This window comes from Narcine bancroftii, chromosome 5 (assembly GCF_036971445.1).
Source record: "Narcine bancroftii isolate sNarBan1 chromosome 5, sNarBan1.hap1, whole genome shotgun sequence".
Classification (NCBI taxonomy): Eukaryota; Metazoa; Chordata; class Chondrichthyes; order Torpediniformes; family Narcinidae; genus Narcine; species Narcine bancroftii.
In genome coordinates, this window is record NC_091473.1 from 239,939,242 (window position 1) to 239,965,785 (window position 26,544).

Below are 26,544 nucleotides of genomic sequence, written 5' to 3' on the forward strand. Positions count from 1 at the left end.
TAGCAGTATGATGAGGCACCCTCCAATTTCCTAGAAGAGTGAACCTCAAATCCATCCAGAACAAAGCGACCCCCTTGATTAGTACCCCATCCACCTCAATATTAATTCTCGGTACCACCAGTGATTGTTGTATTAACACATCCAGGCAATGCCAACATCCACTCCCAAACCCCTGATTAAAATCAGAGAATACTTGAAACACCAGTCATATCAGGCAACATCTGTGGAAAGTAAAACTGACTGACCTTCTCAGAGTTTCCAGCATTTTCAAGATTTATTTCAAATTTTCTTGTCTTTTTAATTTGCATCTTCCAAATTGTAACCTCTAGAGTTGAAAAGGATAAGGAATGGATGTTTCCCATGGTGGGAGAGTCTAGGACTAGAGGCATAACTTCAGACCATCCTCTTAGAACAGCAATACATCGGAATTTATTCTGCTAGAGGATGGTAAATCTATGAATTTTTTTTTTCCCCCAGGTGGTTGTGGAAGCCAGGTCATTGGGTATATAAAAGACAGATTGATAGGTTGAATAGCCAAAGCACCAAAGATTATGGGCAGAAAGCTGGACAATGGGGCTGTGGGAAAATGGGACAGACTGAAGGGCCGAATAGCCTAATTATGCTCCTGTGTTGTACGGATTTAAGCACATCAGCTGTGTGATAACGTCACCATCATATCTCTCACCTTGTTGGGTCTAAATCCTGAAAAATCCCAACTTGACAATATTCAGGGTGAGCCGTTTAACGGAAGGACTGTAGAAGTTTAAATGTTGACTTGCGTCCACTATCTCCAGGGCAATTAGAAATTGGCAATAATGAGAAAGGGCTTGGCGAGAATTTAGATTCGGTTGCGGAGATTCGGATGCCTTCCAGTTTATATGGCGTTGAACCAATGGTGCCAGGCAGAAGTATATTGGACTGAACCAAGTCTAGAAATAATGAAAGCATGAATGAAATCGTCAACAGCAAACAATATGGCAGAGGTGGGAAAGGATGGTTTTGGACAAGTGAACTGAAACTCAACTTGAGATCTAATATTTCTTGTTTTCTATCCATCCATATCACCGTTCTTGTAAAATCTCCACAAGGCGGCTCCAGTGTCATTGCAAAATGACAGGGGAGAAATATCCTAGATGGAACATAACCTAGATGATCAGTGTACCGTGACAATGTACCATGCTACCATGCCAGATTTAGGTAGTGTTTTAAATTGATAAATAGCTGAATTATTGTTGTGATTTCCCATCAGGTTCTATGGAATGCAACACAGAAGAAAGAGCGAGCAAGATTAAAGCAGACTATGAGAAAAAACTAAAGGAAATGAATCGTGAGCTCCAGAAACTACAGATGGCACAGAAAGAACATGCGCGTCTACTCAAAAATCAGACTCGTTATGAACGAGAGTTGAGGAAGCTTCAGAATGAAGTGGCTGAAATGAGGAAAACCAAGGTAACATTTTCTTTTGCTCCTGCTTACATGTACTTTGAAGGATGCGACATTATAGGCAGAGAAATATATAATCGCGCATAACCCTTTACGGAAGATGCTAGATCCAGTGACAGACAGCAGCTTTGAAGAGTTGCAGTAACTCAAAGTAGCTCAAAGCTTTATTTAGTCACTGGACCAGAGTAACCTGGGATTTCACTTCCAGAGCCACAAAGCAGGAAACACGATGCTGGAGAAACTCAGCAAATCAAAACAGCGTACTTTATATAGCGAAGATAAAGATAAATAATCAACGTTTCGGGCTTGAGACCTTCAAGGCAGGAGGTTACCATATGTGTGTGGCAGCTGAATTTTGTGGACCAACTTTTAGGATAAAGTTTAGGATGTCGATTATTATACGAACGCTACTTTTGACTGTGGTTTGAGATGTCGCGAGTTCCAATTTGGGGAGATGGGGGTTTGGCTGGCGGGACCAGGTAGTAAATATTGTTTTCGGAATGTCATTGTCTCAGTAAAGGGTTATGCAAGATTACATATTTCGGGGTGTCAGGAGCTCGCATGGGCGGGCAGCTGAGGCAAGGATCCACGGTTGAGCCAACGGGAGCTTGGATGGGCAGACGGCCGAGGTGAGAGGCTCAGGGCCAAAACTAAAGGGGGGGGTCAACTTTTACACACTTTATCTGGAAAATTTTGGTGCCAAAAATAGGGGGGGTTGACTTTTACGTGGTATCAACTATTACGAACACATGGTATGTATCTTTATCTTTGCTATATAGCGTGCACTGTTTGACCTGCTGAATTTCTCCAGCATTGTGTTTTACTTCAGTTACGGTGTCTGCAGACTTCTGTGTTTTGCTCTGACCGCAAATCATAACCATCTGTCCATAGATGTGGATCAGTTGGCCTCAGCCTGTTGATGTACCCACGTTCATCAAGCAACTGAAAAAGTCATGGTGTTGTTTCAGCATCAATAGTCAATGTGAAAAGTGTATACCATGGCTATTGTGATTTATGGTGTGAAAAATAAAAAATTTAAAAAAAAAAAAAAAAAAAAAAAAAAAAATAGTCAATGTGTAGGAAGTGGCTGGCACAAAATAAATTTTGTGTGAATTGATTGTGAAATAAAGTAAACTGCACAGAGGACACTTTCACCAACCTTTGTCTCCCACTGCTACCTGATACAACCCTTATAGTTACAGTAGCAGAAGAGGCAAGAGCTTTGGTTGTTTAAAATGTACTTGACTGATGAGTACAAAGTTCTGAATCTTCGGGAAACTCAAGATACCTATGACTGTGTGGCTCAGTACGACAACACCACCATCTACAAGTTTGTTGATGATACCACAGTAGAGGGTTGTATAAAAAGGGACGATGAATCAGCATACAGGAGGGAGATTGAAAACTTGGCTGAACGGTGCACCAACCACAACCTTGCACTTAAGTGTCACCAAAATCAAGGAGTTGTTTAACTTCAGGAAGGGAAAAGCGGATGTGTACGATCCAGTGATCATAGAGGGTCAGAGGGGGAGAGGGTGAGTACTTGGAAGACCCTACCTCAGAGGATCTTTCCTGGACCCAACACGCAAATGGCATAGTGAAGAGAGCATGTCAGCGCCTCTCCTTCCTCAGAGGTTTGCGGAGGTTTGGCACGTCTTTGGAAACCCTAGCAAATTTCAACAGATGTGTGGTGGAAAGTGTGCTGACCAGCTGCATCATGGTCTGTCTGGTATGGGGTCACCAATTCCCCCGAGCTAAAAAACGCTGCAAGAGGTAGTGGACACAGCCCAGCACAACATAGGCGAAACAGGGAATGCTGCCGTCAGCAGCAATCATGAAGGAAGCACACCACCCAGCACTTGCTGTGTTCTCGCTGCAACCATCAAGAAAGAGGTGCCACAAGACTCACAGCAACAAAACAGGAAAAACTGTAGACACCGTTGTTGAAGTAAAAACATAATGCTGGAGAAACTCAGCACGTCAAAGAGTGCCCTTTATAGAGCTACGGTAAAAATACATAACCGACAGTTTGGGCTTGAGCCCTTGATGAAGTACTCAAGTCCGAAACATTGGTTATGTGTTTTTACCTTTGCCCTATGAAGGACGCTGTTTGACGTGCTGAGTTTCTCCAGCATTGTGTTTTTACAAGACTTGCAGCAATGGGTTCAGGTACACCTGCTACACCTCCACCATCCGATCCCTCAACAACAAACTCAGTAAGGGACTTATTTAAGGACTCTTATTTTTGCACTTTATTGATTTTTTTTCTTCTTTGAATTGCAGTCAATTTGTCTACATTTCTTTATTTGTTTCCATGTCTACATGGAGACAGTTCTTTTGCACTGCCAATAAGTTGTAATTCTGCCGCACCCACAGGAAAAACAATCTCAGGGTTGTATGTGATGTCATGTATGTACTCTGACAATAAATCTGGATCTGAGATTCAATATTTCTTTATTGTCACGTAATATCATAGGAAATTGCCTTCAGTCTGCTATAAGTCACTGAGTGTCCATGGATTCACTCCAGCACTCCTGTAGCCTCTGCAGCTGCATGGATTCCTATTCAATGTATCGGCAATCCAAGCTCCAGATTCAAATCTGACACACAATCAGGAAGCCTTCCACCCCCAAAGCCCTTCAGGAGCCCTTCTTTCCTCAGCGCCCTCTCGAATCCCGATTCCGATACCTAGTTCCCATGCGCCAGTCTCCAGCCCATACGCGTCCCTCAGCTGCTGAGCCTCTCACTGGTCTGCCGCCACGGTCACCATCCTGCAGGGTCACCGCCTCTGCTTCTCTTTCTCAAGCTGGGTTGGGGGGGGGTGGTGGTTTGGTGTTCTCCCTGTTCCAGGAGCTCTTTGCCAGACCGCTGCCCCGTCAGGTATCTGCATTCCATTGAGGTCACTGCCGAGCACAGGCGTGGCCATCTTGGGCATAGGCCTCTGTGATTGCAAGTTCCTTTAGCAGGCCGTTTAAAGTCTATACAGAGCTGTTAGCATAAGGACCGGGAGATTGAGCCCATGGAGCAGCATTGTCCACACTCTCTGGAGTTGGCATCACTGGTAGCACTCCAGTAATGGCAGCTTTGGTAGTGTTGCCATTTTTGGGCAATAGGTGGACTGAAAGGGCAGCTGAGGAGGGGGTCTACAGCATTTGAAATATGGATACAGTTTGAATGGAGTTCCAATGATTGTATCTGTCACTATCTCTCCAGTAGTAATAGCAGTATGTCAGCAATGAATAGAGTATTTAGAAGTGTTAGGTGTTGCACTTTGGAAGAACGAATCAGGGCAGGATGTATACAGTAACTGGGAGACCATTGATGAGTGCGGAGAATGAAAGAGATCTGGGAATGTATTTACATTGTTCCCTGAAGGTAGTGTCACAGGTGGACAGGTTTTGGAAAAGAAAGCTTTTGACATCTTAGCCTTTACATATCAGTATTGAGTATAGAAGATGGAATGTTATGTTGAAGCTATTCAAGTCATGGTGAGACCACACTTAGAATATTGTGTGCAGTTCTGGTCACCCAGCACCAGGAAAGATATCAATGAGATTGAATGAGTACAGAGAAAATTTACTTAGATGTTGCTGGGTCTTCAGGAGTTGAGTTACCGGGAAAAATTAAACAGGTTAGGACTGTACTCATTGGAACAAAGAAGGATGAGGGGAGACCAAGTTTATAAGATTATGAAAGGTATAGACAGAGCAGAAGTGAGTAGGACATTCCCATTTAGATCAGGGGAGATAAATGCGAGCGGTCATAGCTTTTGGCTGAAAGGGGAGAGATACAAGGGGAACATTAGGGGAAAATTTTTCACAGAGAGTGGAAAGACCTGCCATCTGATGTAGTGAATGCAGATTTAATTTTGAGTTTTAAAAATAAATTGGATAAATACATAGATGGAAGGGTTGTGGAATGAGAGCAGGTCCATGGGACTAGCTAGTTTTATTGGTTGGCGCAGACCAGATGGGTTGAATGTGCTGTACTGTTCAAAGATCTGACCATGTGCCTCCCAGCAGAATTATCGGGTTGTGAAAATCAATTCTCTTTACCTCACCACAAATTGTTTTTTTTTTATTGCCCTGGAATTCTGCTTTGTAGGTAACTCTCATGAAACAGATGAGGGATGATCAGCAGCGAATGAGGATGATTGAAAGCAAAAGGAACCGTGAAATTGCACAACTGAAGAAGGAACAGAGGAGGCAAGAAGTACGTTCTGGGGAAGGGGGAGGTTATGAGTGGGCATAAAGGGCAAGAAGTACGTACTGGGGAAGGGGGGTTATGAGTGGGCATGAAGGGCAAGAAGTGCGTACTGGGGAAGGGGGGTTATGAGTGGGCATGAAGGGCAAAAAATATATACTGGGGAAGGGGGAGGTTATGAGTGGGCATGAAGGGCAAGAAGTGCGTACTGGGGAAGGGGGGTTATGAGTGGGCATGAAGGGCAAGAAATATGTACTGGGGAAGGGGGAGGTTATGAGTGGGCATGAAGGGTAAGAAATATGTACTGGGGAAGGGGGAGGTTATGAGTAGGCATGAAGGGCAAGAAGTACGTACTGGGGAAGGGGGAGGTTATGAGTGGGCATGAAGGGCAAGAAGTATGTACTGGGGAAGGGGGAGGTTATGAGTGGGCATGAAGGGCAAGAAGTACGTACTGGGGAAGGGGGAGGTTATGAGTGGGCATGAAGGTTGATGGGGAAAGATGTAAAGTTAAGGAAGGCTGAGTCTTTAATGAGGTATTTTGTACTTCAGGAAAACACAAAAGTTGGCAATCAATGTGATTGAAATAAAAAAAAAACAAAACTTTTGTACTTTTGACTACTTGGGTCATAAACTCCAGAGCATCCTCCTTGAATCTCCCTTTCTTTCTCTTCTATTAAGACACCACTTCCATGTCTGGTCTCGTATCTCTTGGCCATCTAACCTTTTCTGCAATATGCCTTTGGGCATTTTACAACATCAAAGATACAAGTTCCTTTTAAATACCCCTGCAGTATAAAAGTGATCTAAAAAAATAATGTTATGACAAGGTATAGAAGAACATTAGGTTTCTACATAAGAAAATTGGGCATTGGATTACATAATGGCTTGGGGCATTGTACTTTTACTTAGATTTTGTTTTTATTTTCATCAATAAGAGTTCAGACAAGTGAATGGAATAATACTTGGGTTTTATTAACAGACTCAATGCTACCTTAGTCTAGCCAGTGGGACACTGAGCATCATCTGTTATACCAGCTAGGCAGACATTCTTACAGCAGTAGCCAATACACAAGTGCATCTATGTGAGTGATGGTCATTAATAGTGCAATCAAATTTTTTAAGATGTCACCCATTGCAATGCAAAGGACATTTTGAGTATGAAATTAATCTCAACAGAGTTGTGCATTGATAGATGTGCTGATGAGCTGTGGAAAATTAGTCACACATCTGATAAGGATGATGGATTTATAAATTCATATTGGAGCAAGAAGAAATTCTATTTGAACCATAGAATATGACAGGACAGAAATAGACCCTTCATCCTTTCTAGTCTGTGCCAAACCATTTTTTTTTTTTGTTTCCTAGTCCCACTTGACCTGCACCCGTTCATAGTCCTCCAAATACTTATTAAATGCTAAAATTGAGCCCGCATTCACCACTTCACTTGGCAGCTCGTTCCACACTCCCACCACTCTCTGTGAAGAAGTTCCCCCTAAACTTACCCCCTTTCACTCTTAACCCATGTCGTCCATTTGTATCTTACCTACCCTCAGTGGAAAAAGCCTATCTACATTTACTCTGTGTACCCCTCTCATAATTTTAATTTAAAATACCTCTATCAAATCTCCCCTCATTCTTCTACACACCAGGGAATAAGGTCCTAATTTGTTTAACCTTTCCCTGTAACTCAGTTCCTGAAGTCCGAGCAACATCCTAGTAAATCTCTGCACTCTTTCTACCTTATTGATGTATTTTCTGTAGTTAGGTGACCAAAACTGCACACAATACTCCAAATATAGCCTCACCAGTGTCTTATATTTCTTCTTTGGCTTGGCTTCGCGGACGAAGATTTAAGGAGGGGGTAAATGTCCACGTCAGCTGCAGGCTCGTTTGTGGCTGACAAGTCCGATGCGGGACAGGCGGACATGGTTGCAGCGGTTGCAGGGGAAAATTGGTTGGTTGGGGTTGGGTGTTGGGTTTTTCCTCCTTTGCCTTTTGTCAGTGAGGTGGGCTCTGCGGTCTTCTTCAAAGGAGGTTGCTGCCCGCCAAACTGTGAGGCGCCAAGATGCACGGTTTGAGGCGATATCAGCCCACTGGCGGTGGTCAATGTGGCAGTGTCTTATATAACTTTATAACTTTAACATACTTATATAACTTTAACATAACATCCCAACTCCTACACTTAATACTTTGATTTATGAAAGCCATTATGCCAAAAGCTCTATTTACAACCTTATCCATATGTGATGCCACTTTCAGGGAATTATATAACTGTATTCCCAGTTCCCTCTGTTCTATCGCACTCCTCAGTGCCCTACCATTTACTGTTTATGTCCTTCCAAAATGCAACACCTTACACTTGTCTGCATTAAATTCCATCTGCCATTTTTAGCCCATTTTTCCAGCTGATCCTGACCCCTCTGCAAGCTTTGAAAACCTTCTTCGCTGTCCACAAAACCTGAAATCTTAGTGTCATCAGCAAACTTGCTGATTCAATTTACCCCATATTCACCCAGATCATTGATATAGATGGCAAACAACAAGAGTCCGAGCACTAACCACTAGTCACAGGCCTCCAGTCATGAGAAACAATCATCTGCCAATACGCTCTCTCCCGGACAGCCATTGTCAAATCCGGTTCACTACTTCACCGTAAATACCTAGTGTCTGAACCTTCCTGACTAATCTTCCAGGCTGGACCTTGTCAAAGGCCTTATTAAACTCCATGTAGATAACATTCGCAGCCTTTCTTTCGTCAACCTTCCTGGTAACCGCCTCCAAAAAGTGGGAGTTCTTTAAGAAATCAATTTTTTTGGTTTGTCATCTAATTTAGAGATTGTGCTGAACAACTGTAACAAAACTGAAGCCACCAACACATGGATAGCTTTCAGCTTTTAGCGTCAGATAGAAAGCTGACAACAGGGTGCTGCCTGGCAAAAGGAAAGGGAAGATTTGTGGTAATTTTGATATGTGGTCATTTTGCCACTATCAGTTTTCCACCAAACCATGGAAGTCCTCATCCATGGCCACATAATCTAGGATGTATAGGCTCTGATGCCTTTGATCTTCTGACATCAGCTACTTTGTTACTAAGAGGAAATAAAAATCACTAGGCTGTGTTTTCTGCACCTGAAAACCTCCACAAACAAGACTGTTGTAGATGTTAGTCAAACCTCAGCAGTAAAAGAGACACAATCCCCTGTTACTTTGTCAAAGTTGATGCCTAAAAATGCCAACTTGATATGGAGTCATGTGTTAATTGAAAATGTTCTTGTTTCCAACCTTTTGTAATTAAGTTAAGAGTTACTGGCCTAGATATTCTAATATTGCACATTATCACTGTACAGTTGTCATCGTGTGTGAGTTCAATTCTGGGTCTTGCATACATTTTTGTAAGTTTACCCACAGAAACATGGAGACATGCAACAGAGGTAAATGGAATTCAGTCCATATTTTGACAGCACTTCCACCAAATTAAGTGGCCCTTGGACAGCAAGGACCATGGCTTCAGAAGCATGTATCCAGATACCTGTGAGCACTGATAAAGTGAAATTAAAAGGGGTACACTTTATCTAGTCAAAGGCTGTAAAATTCAGCATGTGGGTTCACCACAGGAAGTTTTCTATATTTCTCACTTTCCCCCACCCTTTTCTATCTACTTTAGTCTTCCTTATAATTCCTACCACTTACTCCAGCTCATGTGTATCGAATTGCAGCCACCATGCACCATCTCCACCATGGCCATTCACACCTCCTATTTGTACCACCTCCCTTGAACACCATCCTGACCCTCAAGATACTTATTCGCCTCCAATTTGTGCTGCATTCAGCAGAGGAGGTGGATTGCAGTGCCCGTTTCTGTGCTATACATCCTAACAAGCGACTGTCTGCTCCATTGTCTATAATATCTTGGACCACACCAAAGCATTTTACCCTGGTAGGTCTGTGCAGAGTTCCCCAGCACCATTCTCCACCTCAAAGATCACTGATATTATGTGCCTTCCCAGCCATCATATCTAAAGAATTTACCTTTTTTTTTTAAATTTCAGTACCAAATTCGAGCTTTGGAGTCTCAAAAACGGCAACAGGAACTTGTTCTACGCAGGAAAACACAAGAGGTTGGGGAATTATTGCTTACGATCCAAAATGAAAATCCTTGACTGTCATTATCAGTTGATGAGTTTGGGGAGACTTGGTTGTTTTGCGGTCAAACACAAGCACACGGTCATTTTCTTTGCTCTGTTTCTTGCATTGTACAATTTAGTTTTAGATGAGCATTCTAATGTTTTGATGGAAGGCTGGAGCATGCTGACAGATAGACTTTGGATTCGTGAAGAGGTGTGAGCTTGCTGCAGTGGTTGCTGCAGTGTGGAAACAGAGAGTGCACTGAGGTCATCAAACCTCATGAGTTTGATGAGTTTGGAGACTGGGTATACTATATCTGTCCCCTCATCTCAGCACCGGGCATAGCTGGTACATCGAGCATTGGCTATTCATCTGAATGGGGTTGCTGATCTTTTAAAATGTAAGTGAAAGTGACTTACTTCAACATAAATGTATGGGTTTTTTTTTCATTTATGGCAATTTCATGTGCTTTCAAATTTATCATTTTAAATTTTTTAAATATGATTCAATTATTTTTAAACTGTCTCCAAAATCCTTGACTTTCAGGAACAGTGTAAAGCACAAACTGTCAAGGTCATCTGAATGGTCTGGGCTCTTCTTTGGCACCTCTGTGGACCAGTTACTTCTCTTGGTCTCTCATGACTCGGAGAAAGACCACGGCAACTATACTCAGAGACCTTACAACAACATGCTTAGCATGTCTCAACCATTTATGACCTGCTGAGTAAATTGTCTCTTTAACATTGATAAGCAAACAGAAATAGTTTCCAAAGTTTCCTTCCATCATTTTGACAAATCAATCATTTGCAACCAAATAGAAGTGAGCACGAAGTCTTGTAGCAATAGTGCTAAATTGGGGTGGGGGGCGGGGGGAAGGGAAATTATGAAATGATTAGACAGGAGCAAGGGGGAGTAAAACTGGGAGCGGCTGTAGTGGCAAGACCACAACTGTTGTGTGAGGGCTTTTCAAGAACCAACTAATCAGAGTCTGGGACTGGCAAATTCCAGTGTAAGGTAAAAAGAACCTTGGATGATCAGTTAGGTCATTAACTTGGTGAAGAAGGAAAAGGAGGCACATATGTAAGGTTCAGGAAGCTACGGCCAGGCAGGGCCCTGAGAGTAATGCTCGTCATTACAGTCGGATTAGATACACGGCTCTTGCATCAGTGGAGCTCAGAAATAATCTAAAAATAATGTAGTAAAGGAGGGCAATTAAATTATTATTTTGCCTCAAGATAATTATGATATTTTTTTTTCATAGGTGGAAATTGAACTGCACAATGTCAGAGAGAGAGTAGCAGAAGATTTCATATATAAATGGGACACTAAATCTATGTCTGGTGGAAAGGAAGCATTATCAATAAAGTATATTTTGAATATTTTGCATAAATTGAATAATTTAATTGGATCAAAAAGAAAAATAACTCCAAAAAAAGTTAATGATTCAAAATAGATCAATTCCTTACACAATGGATAATAAAATTATACATACATGGTCCCATAAAGGGATCAGATATGTAGAAGATTGTTATGTAGAAGAGCAATTAATGTCATTTGAACAGTTAAAGGGATCAGATATGTAGAAGATTGTTATGTAGAAGAGCAATTAATGTCATTTGAACAGTTAAAAATTAAATATAATATTCATAATAATACAATCTTCTGCTACTTTCAATTAAGAGCTTTATTCAGTAATATTTAAAAAATTTTGAGTGATGAAAATTTTATTTTTTTAAGTAAAATACTGTAGTTAGCAAGCAATAATAAAGAAACAGATCCCTAATCTAAAAGCAAGTCCTTTGATCTTCTGTTAATGTTTTTCTCTGTTCTGCTTAGGTCAGTGCTCTTCGAAGATTAGCCAAGCCCATGTCCAACCGAGTTGCTGGCCGTGTAAGCCGGAAGCAAAATGTCTTGGATTCAGGTCTGGAACTTTCAGCCAGCACTACATCTTCAGAACCAGAGTCCACCTCCAAATCCGTGTCCAACATTGTTAAACAATGGAACAAAAAGCTCAATGCAGCTTGGAATGAAACGGTATCTGCAGTGAATGGAACCAGAACAGTGAGGTAAGCACATTTAAAAGCAAAGGATCTTAAAAGATGAGCAGCTTTGAGGGCGATGGTCTGGATGCATATCAACAGAGCTAAGTAGAATAATAGTTCAGCACGGACGAGATGAGCTGAATGGTCTTTTTCTGTGCGTTAGTGTTCTGTGGTTCGAATTCATTGTCAATGAATTCCTATCAGTGAAAAACATGAAAGTGATGAGCTCTAAGCTATAACAGTTGGATCTGGAAACCTTTCAGTCCAAGAGGATGAGATAAATCTTTGCGCTAAAAATTTAACTTAAAAGATTTTGGTAAGAAGGGCATGATCTGGAAAATTACCAGTCAGAAACATGGAATTTTTCTGCAAAATTAAATTGAGCAATTGTTCTGACATTGTTTTGGCTTTGTAATGCATCAGAGAACAAAATAGATGAACCCAATTGTGAGGTTGATATGAGAACTTAAAATGGTTTGAATCATCATTGATTAATTTTTCTAATGGATGATCTGTCACTTCCATGAAAGCCCATAATTTGATTTTACTGAAGCTGTTGAAAAAGCCATATATTGTTTAAAAAGTAGTATTGTTGAATTTTAAAGATCCGTCTTCCTGCATTTGATGTTCTAATTTGGATATTCAAGGTGACCACTTACTTGGTTTTCCTTTCTTTTTTTTTTGTCATTTTCTGTATTATTTCATTGAGCACTGAAATTATTTGAAAAGTTCTGTGGTTTACTTGCAATGCACAAACATGCTAGAGAAGCAGCATCTATAGGATCCAAAGAGTAAGCAACGATTCAGGACGGAGCTCTTCAACAAGGTGTGAGCAAAAAGCAGGCAGGCACTTTTCTTTTTTCTTCCTTGCTATCCTTTCCAGGTTTTGTCGCAAAGATAATTTTATCCGTAGAATTGAATTGATAGTTGACACATACCTTCATGTTGTCCTAAAGATGCACAAGAGAAACCCAACCAACAATACAAACCCAGGAAGATTTAGCTCAAAGAAATGTACATGAATGGGAAGAAGGGAAATGTGGGGTCCAACAGTTTGTGAAAGTAGCATCCCAATGTTGTGCAATTTATGATTTGCAATTGTTTTAAAATGTATTTCTTGGAAATAGATGATGCCATTTCCTCTCCCATGACTACCAATGGATAATGTAAATTCACTCTCTCCATTTTGTTGAAATATATATTTTTTTGTTAATCTGCAGAAAAAACAAGTACCAGAGAAAGGGAGTTGGTGAGAGCTTTTCCAAAACCGCTCGGCTAAAATGGCAGGCACTGGAGTGTAGGATAAGTGACATTGTGATGCAGAGGATGACGATATGCAACTTGGAAGCTGATATGAATCGTCTTCTAGGGGTACACACCTTGATTTATTAACATAACCATATCGAATTAATGGACTTTTGCAGTGTTCTTTTCTGTTTGTATCTACTCTTATGTTCCAGAATTCACTGATAGAGTATAAAGTCAATATCATACCATCATTGTGAAAAATCCTTGAAAACATAAGGATACCCATGTATTGTTTACCTGGCTATGAACTTCAGCCGCTCACTGTCTTGTCATTGAAATGCATTTGATGATATAGTTGATATTGGAAATGCATTTGGTTATTTCTTATTCAGCTGAATATGAAGTAAGTCAAGTGAATAAAATATTAAGACTGGTCCAAAATGGCCTTGGAGCGACTTATTCAGAGAAATTAACTATTAGAGTTGTTTAATACCGGTGAATCTATCTGAAAATTAATTTTTACAGAGCAGAATCCTATTTCTTCAGTTTTATTTTTAAATGTTGCTTTAATTTAACTTCTTTTTTCTTTGTGAATCCTATCTTTTATTCACTTTTTTTTTTCCTTATCTTGAGCCTGATTTGGAAATGAATTTAGTCAGCTTAATTTTTTTTTTAAATTTTATTTATTTTTCACACTATGAACCATACTGACCAAAATACACACAAACATTTCCCTCTTGAATATACACAGTGTCATTTTCTCCCCTTTTTTCCCCCCTCCCTTCCCTCCCTCCTTCACCCCCCCCCCCACCCACTCAACGTTCAACATATATGATACATTAAACCCATTAAACAATGTCATCACACAATGAAAATAAACAAGAAATTTGTGTCTTCTACTTTTACGTACTGTGTCAGTTCATTTCGTCTTCTTCTCCTTCTGTCATTTTAGGCGGTAGAGCTTCGTTCTCTTTCTCTTGCAGTTTTAGTCAGCTTAGTTGATACAGCACTTCCATCTTGGTCATTGAACTGTTAATTTTACCATTCTTCAGTTCACTTAGTTAAGGAAATACATGATTGTTTCCTTTTGTTATTTAAAGTACCTGTACTGGATATTCACTTTCTCCCTTGCTATCCTTTCATCATTTTGCACTTACTACTTAAGGCACCGGATATCACAATGTAGCAGGAAGAACATATTTACCAAACAGCATTGAGATTTCTTAAAATGTTAATATTATTATGAAAGCTTCATGAAGTCCTATTTGTTTAAGTGCAGTAAACTAATATATCACTGAGTTGGTTGACATCGGTGGTTACTGCTGTTATTGTTAGAGCTTCATAAAGTTTCCCAGGGTATAGCAGCAACCAGACCTCCTTATCCCCTTTGTATCCGGTTCCAGGTGATCCATAGAACGGTTTCCAAGGCGTAGAAGGTTTAGTCCGTGCATGGTTTGGTAGAGTCAATGAAATGGTGTGTGTGTGTGTGTCATTGAGACAACCATTCTTTCTTGCTGTTGGATGAGTTGTAGGAGTCTCTCCTACAGATCTGAATTATGACCTTAGCATGCCACCAGTCTTGCAGTGGATTAAGTGTAACACACTTCAAAGGTGTGAGAGATAGGCTTCCCTGGGTTGGGGGAGGGCAGGCGCGAATGTTCCTTTGTGCCAGTAGCAAGTCAGTATTGATTGACTTCAGTGCTCAGGAAATGGTATAGATGACCATGTTTTGTCGTACATCTTTTGGCTTTTGGGGTAACTGTTTATCTGTTAGCAGAGTGTGGTGGATTACACCAGAACCAAACTAACAAAGGTTCCCCTATCTTTCTTCATGTACCTGGCCTTCAACAAATGATTGCTAGTGGCAGATGCACAGTCCAGAATGTGCCTGAACAGGTTTTTTTTTCCACCATGAACTTTACTTTTTGCGTACCATTTATAATCGGCCAACTTCTGTCATTTCTTTTCAGAAAAGAGAGGAACTAATCGGCCTGCAGGAAATGCTACATAGTAAAAGGGAGCGAACTCAACAGGAAAATTCAGAAGATGGATCTATCCTGGAAATAAATGAGGAGTTTGAGACATTGAATGCAAATATTGATTACATTAATGACAACATTTCTGAATGCCAGGCTACAATAATGCAGATTGAAGAAACCAAGGTAATTAGACTTTGCCAATCAGGAAATGTGTGAAATTTAGTTTGGCATTTGAAACTGAAAATAAGTTGAATTGAAAAGAACATAACTGAAAATCTGGGAAAGCAGATTAAAATCTATAAAACATTTTGGAGATCGTGCATAGATAGAACACGGAAGTCATTGTTTTGGGAATAACTTATCAAAACCAGAAAATTCAATGAGAAAGAACTTTAGATAAGGGATGAAATGTCAAAGCACATGTGAAAAAGTGTGGATCTACCCTCATGATCTACATGAAATAGTGTACAGCCAACAATTTAAGTGATAACATTTTCTGGGATAGAAATAGAAAGTCAGGAATAACATTTATCACAATCATTTAAATAACTGAGGTGATAGGGCCTCACATTCAATGTTCCCTTGGAGGAAGTTGAATCCAGTCCACTAAAAACCCACAGTACATACTGGAGGAACTCAGCTGGTCTCTCAGCAGCCATAGGTGGTAAAGATAAATTACTGATGTTTCGGACCTGAGCCCTTCGTCAATGTATAAGCAAAAAGCAATGGGTCTAGCCCATTGCCCAGACTTGCTGCCCAGAGTCCATATACCCACTGCTTAGGTTTGCCAGATTCACAGGATTGTTTGAGCTATGTCGGCAACTGAGAGGTGTCTTATGAGTTTGAGTAAACATTGAGAGACAAGGCAAGATGTTGCTTATCTTGTATGCTTGATTTCTAACAATACAATAGAAGCCACCTGTAAAATTCTTCACTGATTGTAAAGCTCTTGTTGGTAAAGAAATAAAGACTGGCAGGATGTCAGAAAGAATTTCTCTGTAACTTGTTGAATTGTCCTTGGGATCAGTTTGGGGCTTATTAAAAGTGGCACCACTGCAAATCAGAATCACTAAAATGTTCATTCTGCACGTACTCCTCTTTGACTAAACAGATTGACACTGAATTAATGGAAAATAAAGGTGAGATAGTCATTGCATGCTCCTATATGTCTGCTAAAAACACTGGCAAGCCAAAAATATTTTGGACCTTTCCTTGCAATCTAACTGTGCCTGACTGATTCTGTAACAATGTATGGGTGCTTAATTGTGCATCCTATGGTAAAACAACATTTTGTAGGTTAGTGAAGTTACCCAGAATTGTGGAACTTGCATCTACAAATGTCTAAATGTAGATCAATTGCTTTTTTGTTTGCATTATCTGGCACAGAATTGCCCCCAAATCGGAGAAGACAAATGGCAGAAATAATGAAATGCAGAAACTAATGTAAATTCAGTGATTTTCCCCAGACGGTTATAGTGTTCTGGTATACTTTCACCAGAGACAATCTGTTTTGTAATTTTTCTTTCTTGTTCTATTTTGTAGGATGAAATTAATTCAACTGACACGTCTGTTGTGATAAGTTCGTGTTCCCTGGCTGAAGCACGCCACCTGCTGGATCATTTTCTGAAAATGTCAATTGACAAGGTGAGATAGTCTTCTTCTGTGCCTTGGAGGTAAGATTGGATGCTGGACAGTGGTTCCTAAGATGGAAAGTGGCCAGACACACAAGTATTTGGACTGTGAACATCTTGTCTCATTTGTTCATATTACTTCTCAAATTATTCACATATCCATGACATTACCTGCATCTTTTGATAAACCAGATCAGTTAATCAGGCCATGCTTTGGAAATTTTGAGTTCATGGTGAAGTAGTGTTAAAGACTTTAGTTCTCAAATGCAATACATGATTTTAAAAAAAGATTATATTTTTGCATTAATTAATGTAGCATGAAAGTACATTCTGTCCACAGTACCATGGACTGCATTTATGATTAAGCTGATTTTGTGATTTTTAATGGTAATGAGATTTTCATGATCCTAAATGTCTTTCGGTGTCAATGGAGGGTTCACATAAAGATAGAGCATCAGGAGATGGTTTCTTTGAAGTTGCATTCAGATTACAGTAAAAGCCCTGGTATCCTGCACCTATGGGAATTGGTAGATGTCGGATTAGTGAATTTTCTAGTTGCTTAAGACTGGTTGGTTTGTAATTAGCAAACTAACTGCAAGGTGCACCAATTGTAAACTTCTGTATTTTTTACCTATTCATTTTCTGTGATTTTTTGCCATGTTATGAAACACGTGTAACGTTCAGCAATGGGCAATGAACCAAACAGTGTTTAATTTTAAAACTCTTAAACTATAGTCTTAACTTTTAAACTATCCTTAACACTAAATCTATCCCCAACTATGCTCAGGTGTTCTAGTGTATGTGTGGGGGTGCTTGTGTGAAATGTTAATTGGAACCATTCACTTCCTCCTGTATATATTATCCCTTACACTGATAATCCCATTTTGCTCAGGTGTTCTAGTGTATTTGTGGGGGTGCTTGTGTGAAATGTTAATTGGAACCATTCACTTCCTCCTGTATATATTATCCCTTACACTGATAATCCCATTTTGCTCAGGTGTTCTAGTGTATGTGTGGGGGTGCTTGTGTGAAATGTTAATTGGAACCATTCACTTCCTCCTGTATATATTATCCCTTACACTGATAATCCCATTTTGCTCAGGTGTTCTAGTGTATTTGTGGGGGTGCTTGTGTGAAATGTTAATTGGAACCATTCACTTCCTCCTGTATATATTATCCCTTACACTGATAATCCCATTTTGCTCAGGTGTTCTAGTGTATGTGTGGGGGTGCTTGTGTGAAATGTTAATTGGAACCATTCACTTCCTCCTGTATATATTATCCCTTACACTGATAATCCCATTTTGCTCAGGTGTTCTAGTGTATGTGTGGGGGTGCTTGTGTGAAATGTTAATTGGAACCATTCACTTCCTCCTGTATATATTATCCCTTACACTGATAATCCCATTTTGCTCAGGTGTTCTAGTGTATGTGTGGGGGTGCTTGTGTGAAATGTTAATTGGAACCATTCACTTCCTCCTGTATATATTATCCCTTACCCTGATAATCCCATTTTGCTAAAATTTTGAGCTGTAAGAGCAAAATTTTTAACTACAATGTACAACATTAAATAATAGCTTCACTATTGTTATATAATATAATATAATATGACAAATAACATTCTTTTAGAAGTGTATACAACTAATAAGTTTTGTTTTGCTGTGAAACATGCAAACTTAACATCTGGAAAGGCAATCAGCAATTACGTTATCTTTGCCTTTAATGTAAGAAATCATTAAATTACATTCTTGCAGAATCAAACTCCAGTTTAATAATCTTTGATTTTTGTTTCTCATCTTACTTAAGAACACCAGGGGATTATGGTCACTATACACAATAATTGGTCCCTGAGCTGTGCAGATATAAACATTGAAGTGCTGCAATGCCAGTACAAAGGACAATAGTTCTTTCTCTGTGGTAGAATCATTATTTTGATGTTCAGTGACTATCTTGGAAAAGTAAGCCACTGGGTGATCAATACCAACACAATCATTCTTTTGGAATAACACTGCACCCATAGCCTCTTCACTTCCATCCACGGGCAAAGAAAATAGTTTGTCAAAATCAGGAGATTTTAAAACAGATATACCTCATCATGGTCTTGAGTGTCGAATGAAATCTCTCCAAGGCTAATATGCAGATGATGTAATTTGTTTAACTCCCAACTTGTATGTAATCCCTTCCTCACCTGTACACCTGTGTGCATGCCTGGGTGAAGTCAGAGTGGGGCTTGATCTATAATGCTTGTGGAGTGAAGTACCCTGCTGACACTAAAGGTTCATCTGCATCCAAGGGAGATATTTGTGTGGGTCGTGTAGAAAGTATGGCTGAATTTGTGCGACTCAATTATTTTCATCTCCAGGGAATGCAAGTGGCTCAAAAAGAGGCTCAGATTAAACTGCTGGAAGGTCGATTAAAGCAAGTGGATGAGACTGATTCTGTTCCAATGCAGCTGATTAACATGTTGAGGGAAAAGGCTGAATCTATTCCTGAACTACAAACATTACTTCAAAGTGTCTCTCAAGGTAGTCTGCTCTTTCCCCCTTATGTCCGGGATCTCCTGAGGAGTATTATTGTGAAAAATGTATTACAACTGTAAAAATTGTAACATTTGTAGTTCTTCTTCCAGGCATTCACACTAATCTAGTTTTCATAGCAACTATTTGAAAGTAGTCACAGTAAAAATATAGGAACTTCCCGATTTGTGACCCATGTGACTTCTGCCCAACTGCACATAACGACCGAATTTTTTTTAAATAAAGAAGAAATATAAAATTTGCATGATTACGGTGAAAATCGGGCCTAACTATGGTGGCCACCATGTTGGTTGGTTGCCAACCTCTTGCAGGAGCTGGCCTTGGTGGCTGCCATGTTGAGATATTTCACCACATTTTAACTCCTTGTGTCCTGTCTTTTCTGCTCAACGATCAGAGAGATATTTTAGAGGCCAGTAGAGTGGGCAGAGTGCTCAGGGTCCGCAGCAACAGAGAGAATAGAAGGAAAATAAGAGCATCATAAACTACAAATCCTGCTTGTGTATGTGAAATATTGGCTAATAAGATGACACCGTTTAAAAAAAATTCTCATGTGTTGTTTGACAAGTGTTCTTTGACAAGGTGAATAATGTAACTTTTTTTAACATTAACAACTTTTAGAAAATGGAGAACTCAGTAGTGATGAGGAAACATCTGAGGGTGGAATGGGGCTCAACAACAGGTAAGCAGTAAAAGCAAATATCTTTAACTTCCTCTTCATCCTTTATTGGTGCAGATTTAACTTTAATGTGATTATTAATGCTCAGCAGCTTAGCAAGGATCTGTGGAAAGAGAAACGGAGTTATCTTTATTGTTTCAGATGAAATATCAATGAGGGCAGCTAGAGAGGAAAAAAAAATCCAAGTGACATATAAATAGGGTTGCCACATGTCCAGTTTTAGGCCGGAGAGTCCAGGTTTTGAGACCTCTGTCCAGTGTCACCTCAAGCCTGACGTTAATTTGTCCTCCATCTGGGGGTGTAGGCCCTACACCCCCAGATGGAGGACGAATTAAGAGACAGAAAGGGCACTTTAATTTTGGCATGTGTGGCCATATTTCTTCTCGCGTGCATGCACAAGTGCCAGCTGGCGCATGCGCAATGAGGGGGAAGTATGACAGCGGGTCACGAAGGATCATGGCAAGCGTGTCTTCCCCACCAACCCCCCCCCCCCCCACCAGCTGAGAGTGTTTCTGATGCCGACCCGGCCTGCCCTCCATTTTAGTAAGTTTGAAATGGCCACCCTAATTAAAGTGCAGGTCAGGACTGTTGCCTAAACCTGAAACCAAAAGGAAAATGTCAAAAATGCATAGCAATCAGTCAGTGTTTGTGGAAAGGAAAGCTGTGACCTAATATTATGCATGAACATACTAGCCCCAGTTCTGATCTAATCAAAAGAAGAAATGTATGTGAGATTGTTGAATTGATACTGAGATCTGTGACCAAACAGAATATGAAGTGCCAGTTCTGCTATTTTCAAGATTTCTGGCATTATTTTTATAGATGTAATACTTGTCTTTTAATATTAGTCATATATAGCATCTGGCAACGTAGTTAGGTAAGGGGTTTGAGTTTTTCTCCTCTACTATTTTCTTCTTTCCTTTTATTATTAAAAAAAAGATATATACTGTTTGGAATATGAAGTATGGATATGATTTTCAATTTATGTATGTTAGTGATATACAGAATATCTTATTTAGTTTATGTAACTATCCATACTATCTTGTACCCTTTTTGTTTGTTTAAGTTCTTTATTAAAATCAATTAAAAAAATTAAAAAGAAAAAGATGTAATACTTGTTATGCACATGTATTATTTGTTTGTAGGTGTGTTATGTCTGGTTGTATGTCCATATGTTTTTGCACTGAGGACCGGAGATCGCTGTTTCATCAATTTGTACTTGTACAATCAGATAATAATAAACTTTGCTTGATTACAGCCTCCAATATTTTCCACTATTGAGTACCACAGATAGGGAACTATTAGCAGGCCTGCAAAAAGAGCGTGACTCATGTTGTGTCCTCATCATGTTCCTTGTCAGGACCAGGTCTTATTCCATGACTCTTAGTCTCTCAATCACATGTTGCGTGCCTTTTTTTCTAGAGATGCTAAAGAATAACAGTCTTAAAGTATGCTTAACAAGTTTAAAATAGTAAAGTAAGATTTATGGTGTGAGATGAAAATTGAGTCTGTGTATTTATAACGTTCAAATTATTTATATATTCTCTTTTTAGTTTAACATCCAGTTCTTATACAAAGCATTCCCTGAGCCAAGGAGATTTCAGGATAAAGGTAAAATCATTGTTTTATATTGAAAATATGCTACACCTGTACAGTGAGTTTGCCAAGAGGGAATTTCACAGGTACCTCACATAGCCCTCTGTTGGTAAGAACAAGAGCAACTTTAAAAAAAAAGGTTATTATTGTATTATAAATACAATACTGTAATACAATACAATATAATAATACTGCACTCCTGCACCATAAACCTGAGATGAATCCCCACCTCCCTCACTGCTGCTTGCTGATGTGTTGTTAATCTGGTTGAAGGCTTAGCTGCATCAACAGTGCAGTGCAGGGTGAGCCATCGAGACTGTATGCAATGTCTGCCTGGGAGGGTTGGTGCTGGACTAACTGAGATGAGCGGTGTGGTTGCTTCACACTTGGATGTAGTGTTCTGAGTTGTACCCTGGCCAGTATGAGTGTAACCAGTACATGTATGGTGCACCTGCTTCATGTACAGACCACGGGATCTACCAGTCTCTCATCACAGCCTGTTTGATGTGATGGAAGCTGATATCTCCTCGTGTCTGCTTTAGTTGAACCGTGATTATGGGTGAAATCTCCAATCCAAAGAGACTTTTCTCTGAGCTCGTGAGCGTTTATGATGAATCGGCACTCTGCAAAGTGGCAGTAAACAGCAAGTCTGTGAATCCTTTCAGTATGTTGTTAGCGGCAGGAGATACTGTGTTTGGCTTCGTATTTCAAATGTACTTACAAATGTAATTCCATTATTGTCACGTAATACTACATTTAGAATGTAACATACGTGAAATCCTTTAACTTTTGTCTACCATAAAGACAGACAGAGTCACCACTTTGTCCAGCGCCCCTCACAGAAACTTACAGCACCTGGCGTCCCTAGGCAGTCTCCCCTCCAAGTACTCACTGGTCCTGATCCGGCTTAGCTTCTGAGATCAGACAATCTCAGGCGTATTCAGGCTATTAGGTGTTGTAACATTGCTATTTAACAGAATTATGTTCAGATGTCATGTCTTTAACCATTTGTAACAATTCAATGTTGTGATTTTTCTCAGTACTAAGATTATATTTTGTTTCCAATTTTAGGTAGTAACTTGAGAGTTCTGTGATAGTATTTTAAAAATAATAATTTTAATAATTTGAAATATAGCATGCCAACAGGCCCTTCTGGCCCATGAACCTGTGCTGTCCAAATACACCCACGTGACCAATTAAACTACCAACCTCATACATCTTTGGAATGAGAGAGGAAATCAGAGAATAAACCCACATGTACAGAGGGAGAATGTACAAACTCCTTTCAGACAGCGCGGGATTCAAACTCGAGTCGCTAGTGCTGCAGTAGTGTTTTTCTAACTGCGACACTAACCGTGTCATCCCATTTATTTATTAATGTCAAACCTTGTCCTGACAACTGTTTTATTCAAATACAAAATCTGTAACTTTATCATTAATTGATCACAGATAGGTTGACCCTTTTTAAAATGTTCTTTTTTGTATAAATGTTGTTTTTAACCCTTTGGACTCTGGTTATTTTTACCCTTTCATAATATATACTCCAGACTGGATCAATGGGTAAATAACAGTACGAACCAGCTGGTGGATGGGTATAAAATGCGGAAAACGGGGACACGGAGAAATTCACTGTGGTCTCTGGTGTCTTTGACCGCATGCTGATCAACCACCAATGAGACTGTATGCAATCCAGTGTTCCCTAACGCACATTGATGGCACTGGACGCGTGGTTGTAACTAGTGTTTCATTCAGACAATCAGCGACAGATCATTTCCTCTACTGTGTTTTAACTTTTCAAGTGACTTTCTATCTTTGATCTTTTATATACAGACTGAACAAAGAACAGAGTTACATTATCGGGAAGGTTATGGTTCTGCTCTGGACTTGTCCACTCCAGGTCTGTTCAGAGCAGCTGACATAAAAGAAAATGGCATGAAGACATTTGACGTCCTTACCCGGAGCCCGAAGGATAAGGAATCTGTTGCTTTTCAACCCAGATCTGGAAACACTTTGTAAGTCAATATACTAAACCTAACCTTATGTGCTTCGTAATTGGAAAGTCTTGAAGAGACAGAATCTAACTGGGTGACTTGGGGAATTTTCTCTTGGAAGCTATGAATGGGCAAAGTAAGCTCAGCTGCTTTGGTAGAAAGATCATTTTTGTGAGTACTTGAGCCAAATGCATGTCTTTGTCAACAAAATAAGTAATGAGATACAATGGCATTTCCCTGACACGTTTCAAAATGTCACAGGATTGCACAAGCTTGGTGCTGGGCTTACTTCTCACAGGCAGAGAGTTGTCTTTTTGGGCTTGCATCTCGCAACTGGTCACTTTGCTTTATGCTGATCATTGCTACATAGAGCACCGATTTATTTAAATGGGGTCAGTAACTTTGATTTAATAAAGTAAGCACAGGCAAACATTTTTTCTATCTTACTCATCATGAGTTTGGTAAAGCAAGAGTATTTGTTTAAAGTGTCCCTTCAAAAGTGATCAAATTTAATTGCTTGAACAAGTTCGGTTTTTTAATGCCATGTGCCCCTGTATCTTCTGCCCACTAATGAACTGAATGCTTCTTCAAGCGATTTTGTTTGAATGCCTGCAGATCTCTAGTTACATCTGCCTTGACCATATCTAGTCAAGTTTATTGCGATCTGATTGCACAAGTACGACCTGATGAAGCAGCATTCTGCGGTCCTCGGTGCAAAAAAAATGCAGGCATAACACAAATATAGACAAACAATACATATCCAGGATATGTATTTATATAGACCAATAAATAAATATTGTTTCATGAATATGAGAATCTCGGATGGTCAGTGTGAGCAGCTCCTTTGGTCATTCAGCATTCTCACGACTCGTGAGAAGAAGCTGTTCCTCAACCTGGTGGCTGGCTCTGATATTCATGTATCTCTTCCCCAACAGGAGCAGCTGAAAGATGCTGTGTGTGGATGAAAGGGGTCCTCAATAATTTTTCACGTCCTCTTCAGACAACGATCCTGGTAGATTACATTAATAGGGGGAAGGGAGACTCCAATCCATTCTCTGCAGTAGCCATACCACACTGTGACACATCTCTCAATAGAGCTCCTGTAGAAGGTTGACATAATGGCAGCTGGTAACCTTGCCCGCTTCAGTCTTTTCAGGAAGTAGAGTCACTGTGGCACCTTCCAAACATGTGAGGAGATGTTGAGTGGCCACAATAGGTCACTAGTTAAGTGAACTCCAATGAACTTGATGCTCTTCACTCTCTCCACTACAGAGTTATTGATGTAGTGGAGGGTGGTTGTTCCTGGTCCTCATGAAGTCCATGATCATCTCCTTTGTCTTGTACACACAATATCTGTCGTAGTAGATGTTAGTTGTACACCTCAAACAAAGCCTCTGTTATTGGAACTGAAATAGATTTGTACCTGTTCCAATTATCACCAATCTATTATTCCTACTTCATGTATTGCACTTGCTACTACCGTACCATTTGTAAAGTTGTGTGCAATTTTCTAATAATCTTCCTTCTCTCCACAGTCCCAGGCAATCTGCGAAGAGGCAGCAGGATACATCACCACTCTCAAGGAGAAAATCCTACGAGAAAGTACAGATCCTCACTGACAAATCAAGGTTAATATTAAGGAAGCCCAAATATAGGTTAATAACAGACTATTCACATAAGAGATAAAAAGATAATTGCTTTCAATAAAACTTCATAATGAAGCATTTTGATCCTTAAACTTGTTTAAGTACTGATACTAAAGGTGTTTAGTTTAGCCTGCAGGATGAGCTTCACACAATTGTGCTGGTGTTGCAGAGAAGATGGACAAAGTTGCAGAAAACAAATTCTATATCACTGATAATAATTTGCAAACGACAGCAGGCAAAGTTTAAAAAAAAACATTGTGTGAGCGAACAGCTTAAATCATATGAGCATAAAACAAAAATGATGCTATTAAGTCATATCTATGAAATATATTTTTTTCATTTAAACTATCATTCAATTCAGTATCTGGGACCCAGGTGCAGGTCAGATAATATTGGAGGGCTGATATTGTGGAATCCAAAGTTTCCACATTATCACTTGATGCCCCTCTGCTCATTTGCAGTGTTGGGTACATCATGGTAGCTTTGATGCTATTATCTGTCAGTAATAAGAATGCAAAGGATAAATACGGCTATTAATGCGCACTGAAACTAATATTTATTTGGAATTACTTTACAATTTTAAACAGCTATCACAGAATTCAAGAGTTGTCACATTAGAAATAACATGCACTTCTTCACACTACACCCGTTGCAAAAGATTTTTATCTACTTTCTTGTTGTAGACAGCATCTTGAGACATGAGTCGACAGATGGTTGGAGATGGATCATGTAATGACTCCCAAGGGCTGAATCAACGTGTAAATTGCAGCCTATTTCACAGTTTCTGTTTCACAATGCATTATTGTGTCAAAATCCCATTAATTATTTTCGGTGGCCTTGGCCTAAGACCATGGGTGGCAAATAAAAATACCAACCCTTGTTTTACTTCAATAAATCTTAATGACATGCACTCACTGTTTGACATGCGACAGAAATTATATTTCATTGACCATGTGTGCAATAATTAAATTTACACATTTTTTACAAATTATTATTGTAGTACATTAGTCCAGTTGAATTGCAGATTTAGTTTGTCCAAAAAAATCATCAAAACTGCAGCAGAAAATCACTGCAAACCTGCAGAATTCATGGAATTGGTCATTATTGCTTTTTGTAAATTGTTTGGCAACTGATAATTGGCTATAAAACAATGAGATGACATTTCTAGGGATTTTCATTGCACTTTTATGTTAATTGAGGTATATGCTCCAGATTTGGATTATATTTTCAATACAGTTTGATGAACAGAGAATGCATTCCCTTTATTACGTAAATTAATTCTGAAAATACGACCCATGGATGATGTGGAATGAAATTCCAGTCTTGCGTAATTGTTCATGTTCGTGTATTTGACCAATAAAGTGCCGTGCATTTACTTCGACAGGTTTCAGTGGAAAGTGTTGAAACATGGAAAATAATGCATATCA

At 39.6% G+C, this 26,544-nt stretch overlaps 1 protein-coding gene across 3 annotated transcripts in view; it reads left to right on the plus strand.

Annotated features, from left to right (window-relative positions):
• Positions 1-26,544, plus strand: part of kif21b (kinesin family member 21B) — a 217,739-nt gene that overhangs the window by 161,478 nt on the left and 29,717 nt on the right. For all 3 annotated transcript variants that reach the window (XM_069941774.1, XM_069941776.1, XM_069941775.1), the window contains 12 exons: positions 1,250-1,449; positions 5,548-5,655; positions 9,696-9,764; positions 11,608-11,837; positions 13,034-13,184; positions 15,032-15,223; positions 16,583-16,684; positions 19,034-19,196; positions 19,827-19,887; positions 21,438-21,495; positions 23,311-23,492; positions 25,007-25,099. In XM_069941774.1, coding sequence (XP_069797875.1) covers positions 1,250-1,449; positions 5,548-5,655; positions 9,696-9,764; positions 11,608-11,837; positions 13,034-13,184; positions 15,032-15,223; positions 16,583-16,684; positions 19,034-19,196; positions 19,827-19,887; positions 21,438-21,495; positions 23,311-23,492; positions 25,007-25,099 — 1,609 coding nt within the window. The remainder of the gene's footprint in view (positions 1-1,249; positions 1,450-5,547; positions 5,656-9,695; positions 9,765-11,607; positions 11,838-13,033; positions 13,185-15,031; positions 15,224-16,582; positions 16,685-19,033; positions 19,197-19,826; positions 19,888-21,437; positions 21,496-23,310; positions 23,493-25,006; positions 25,100-26,544) is intronic.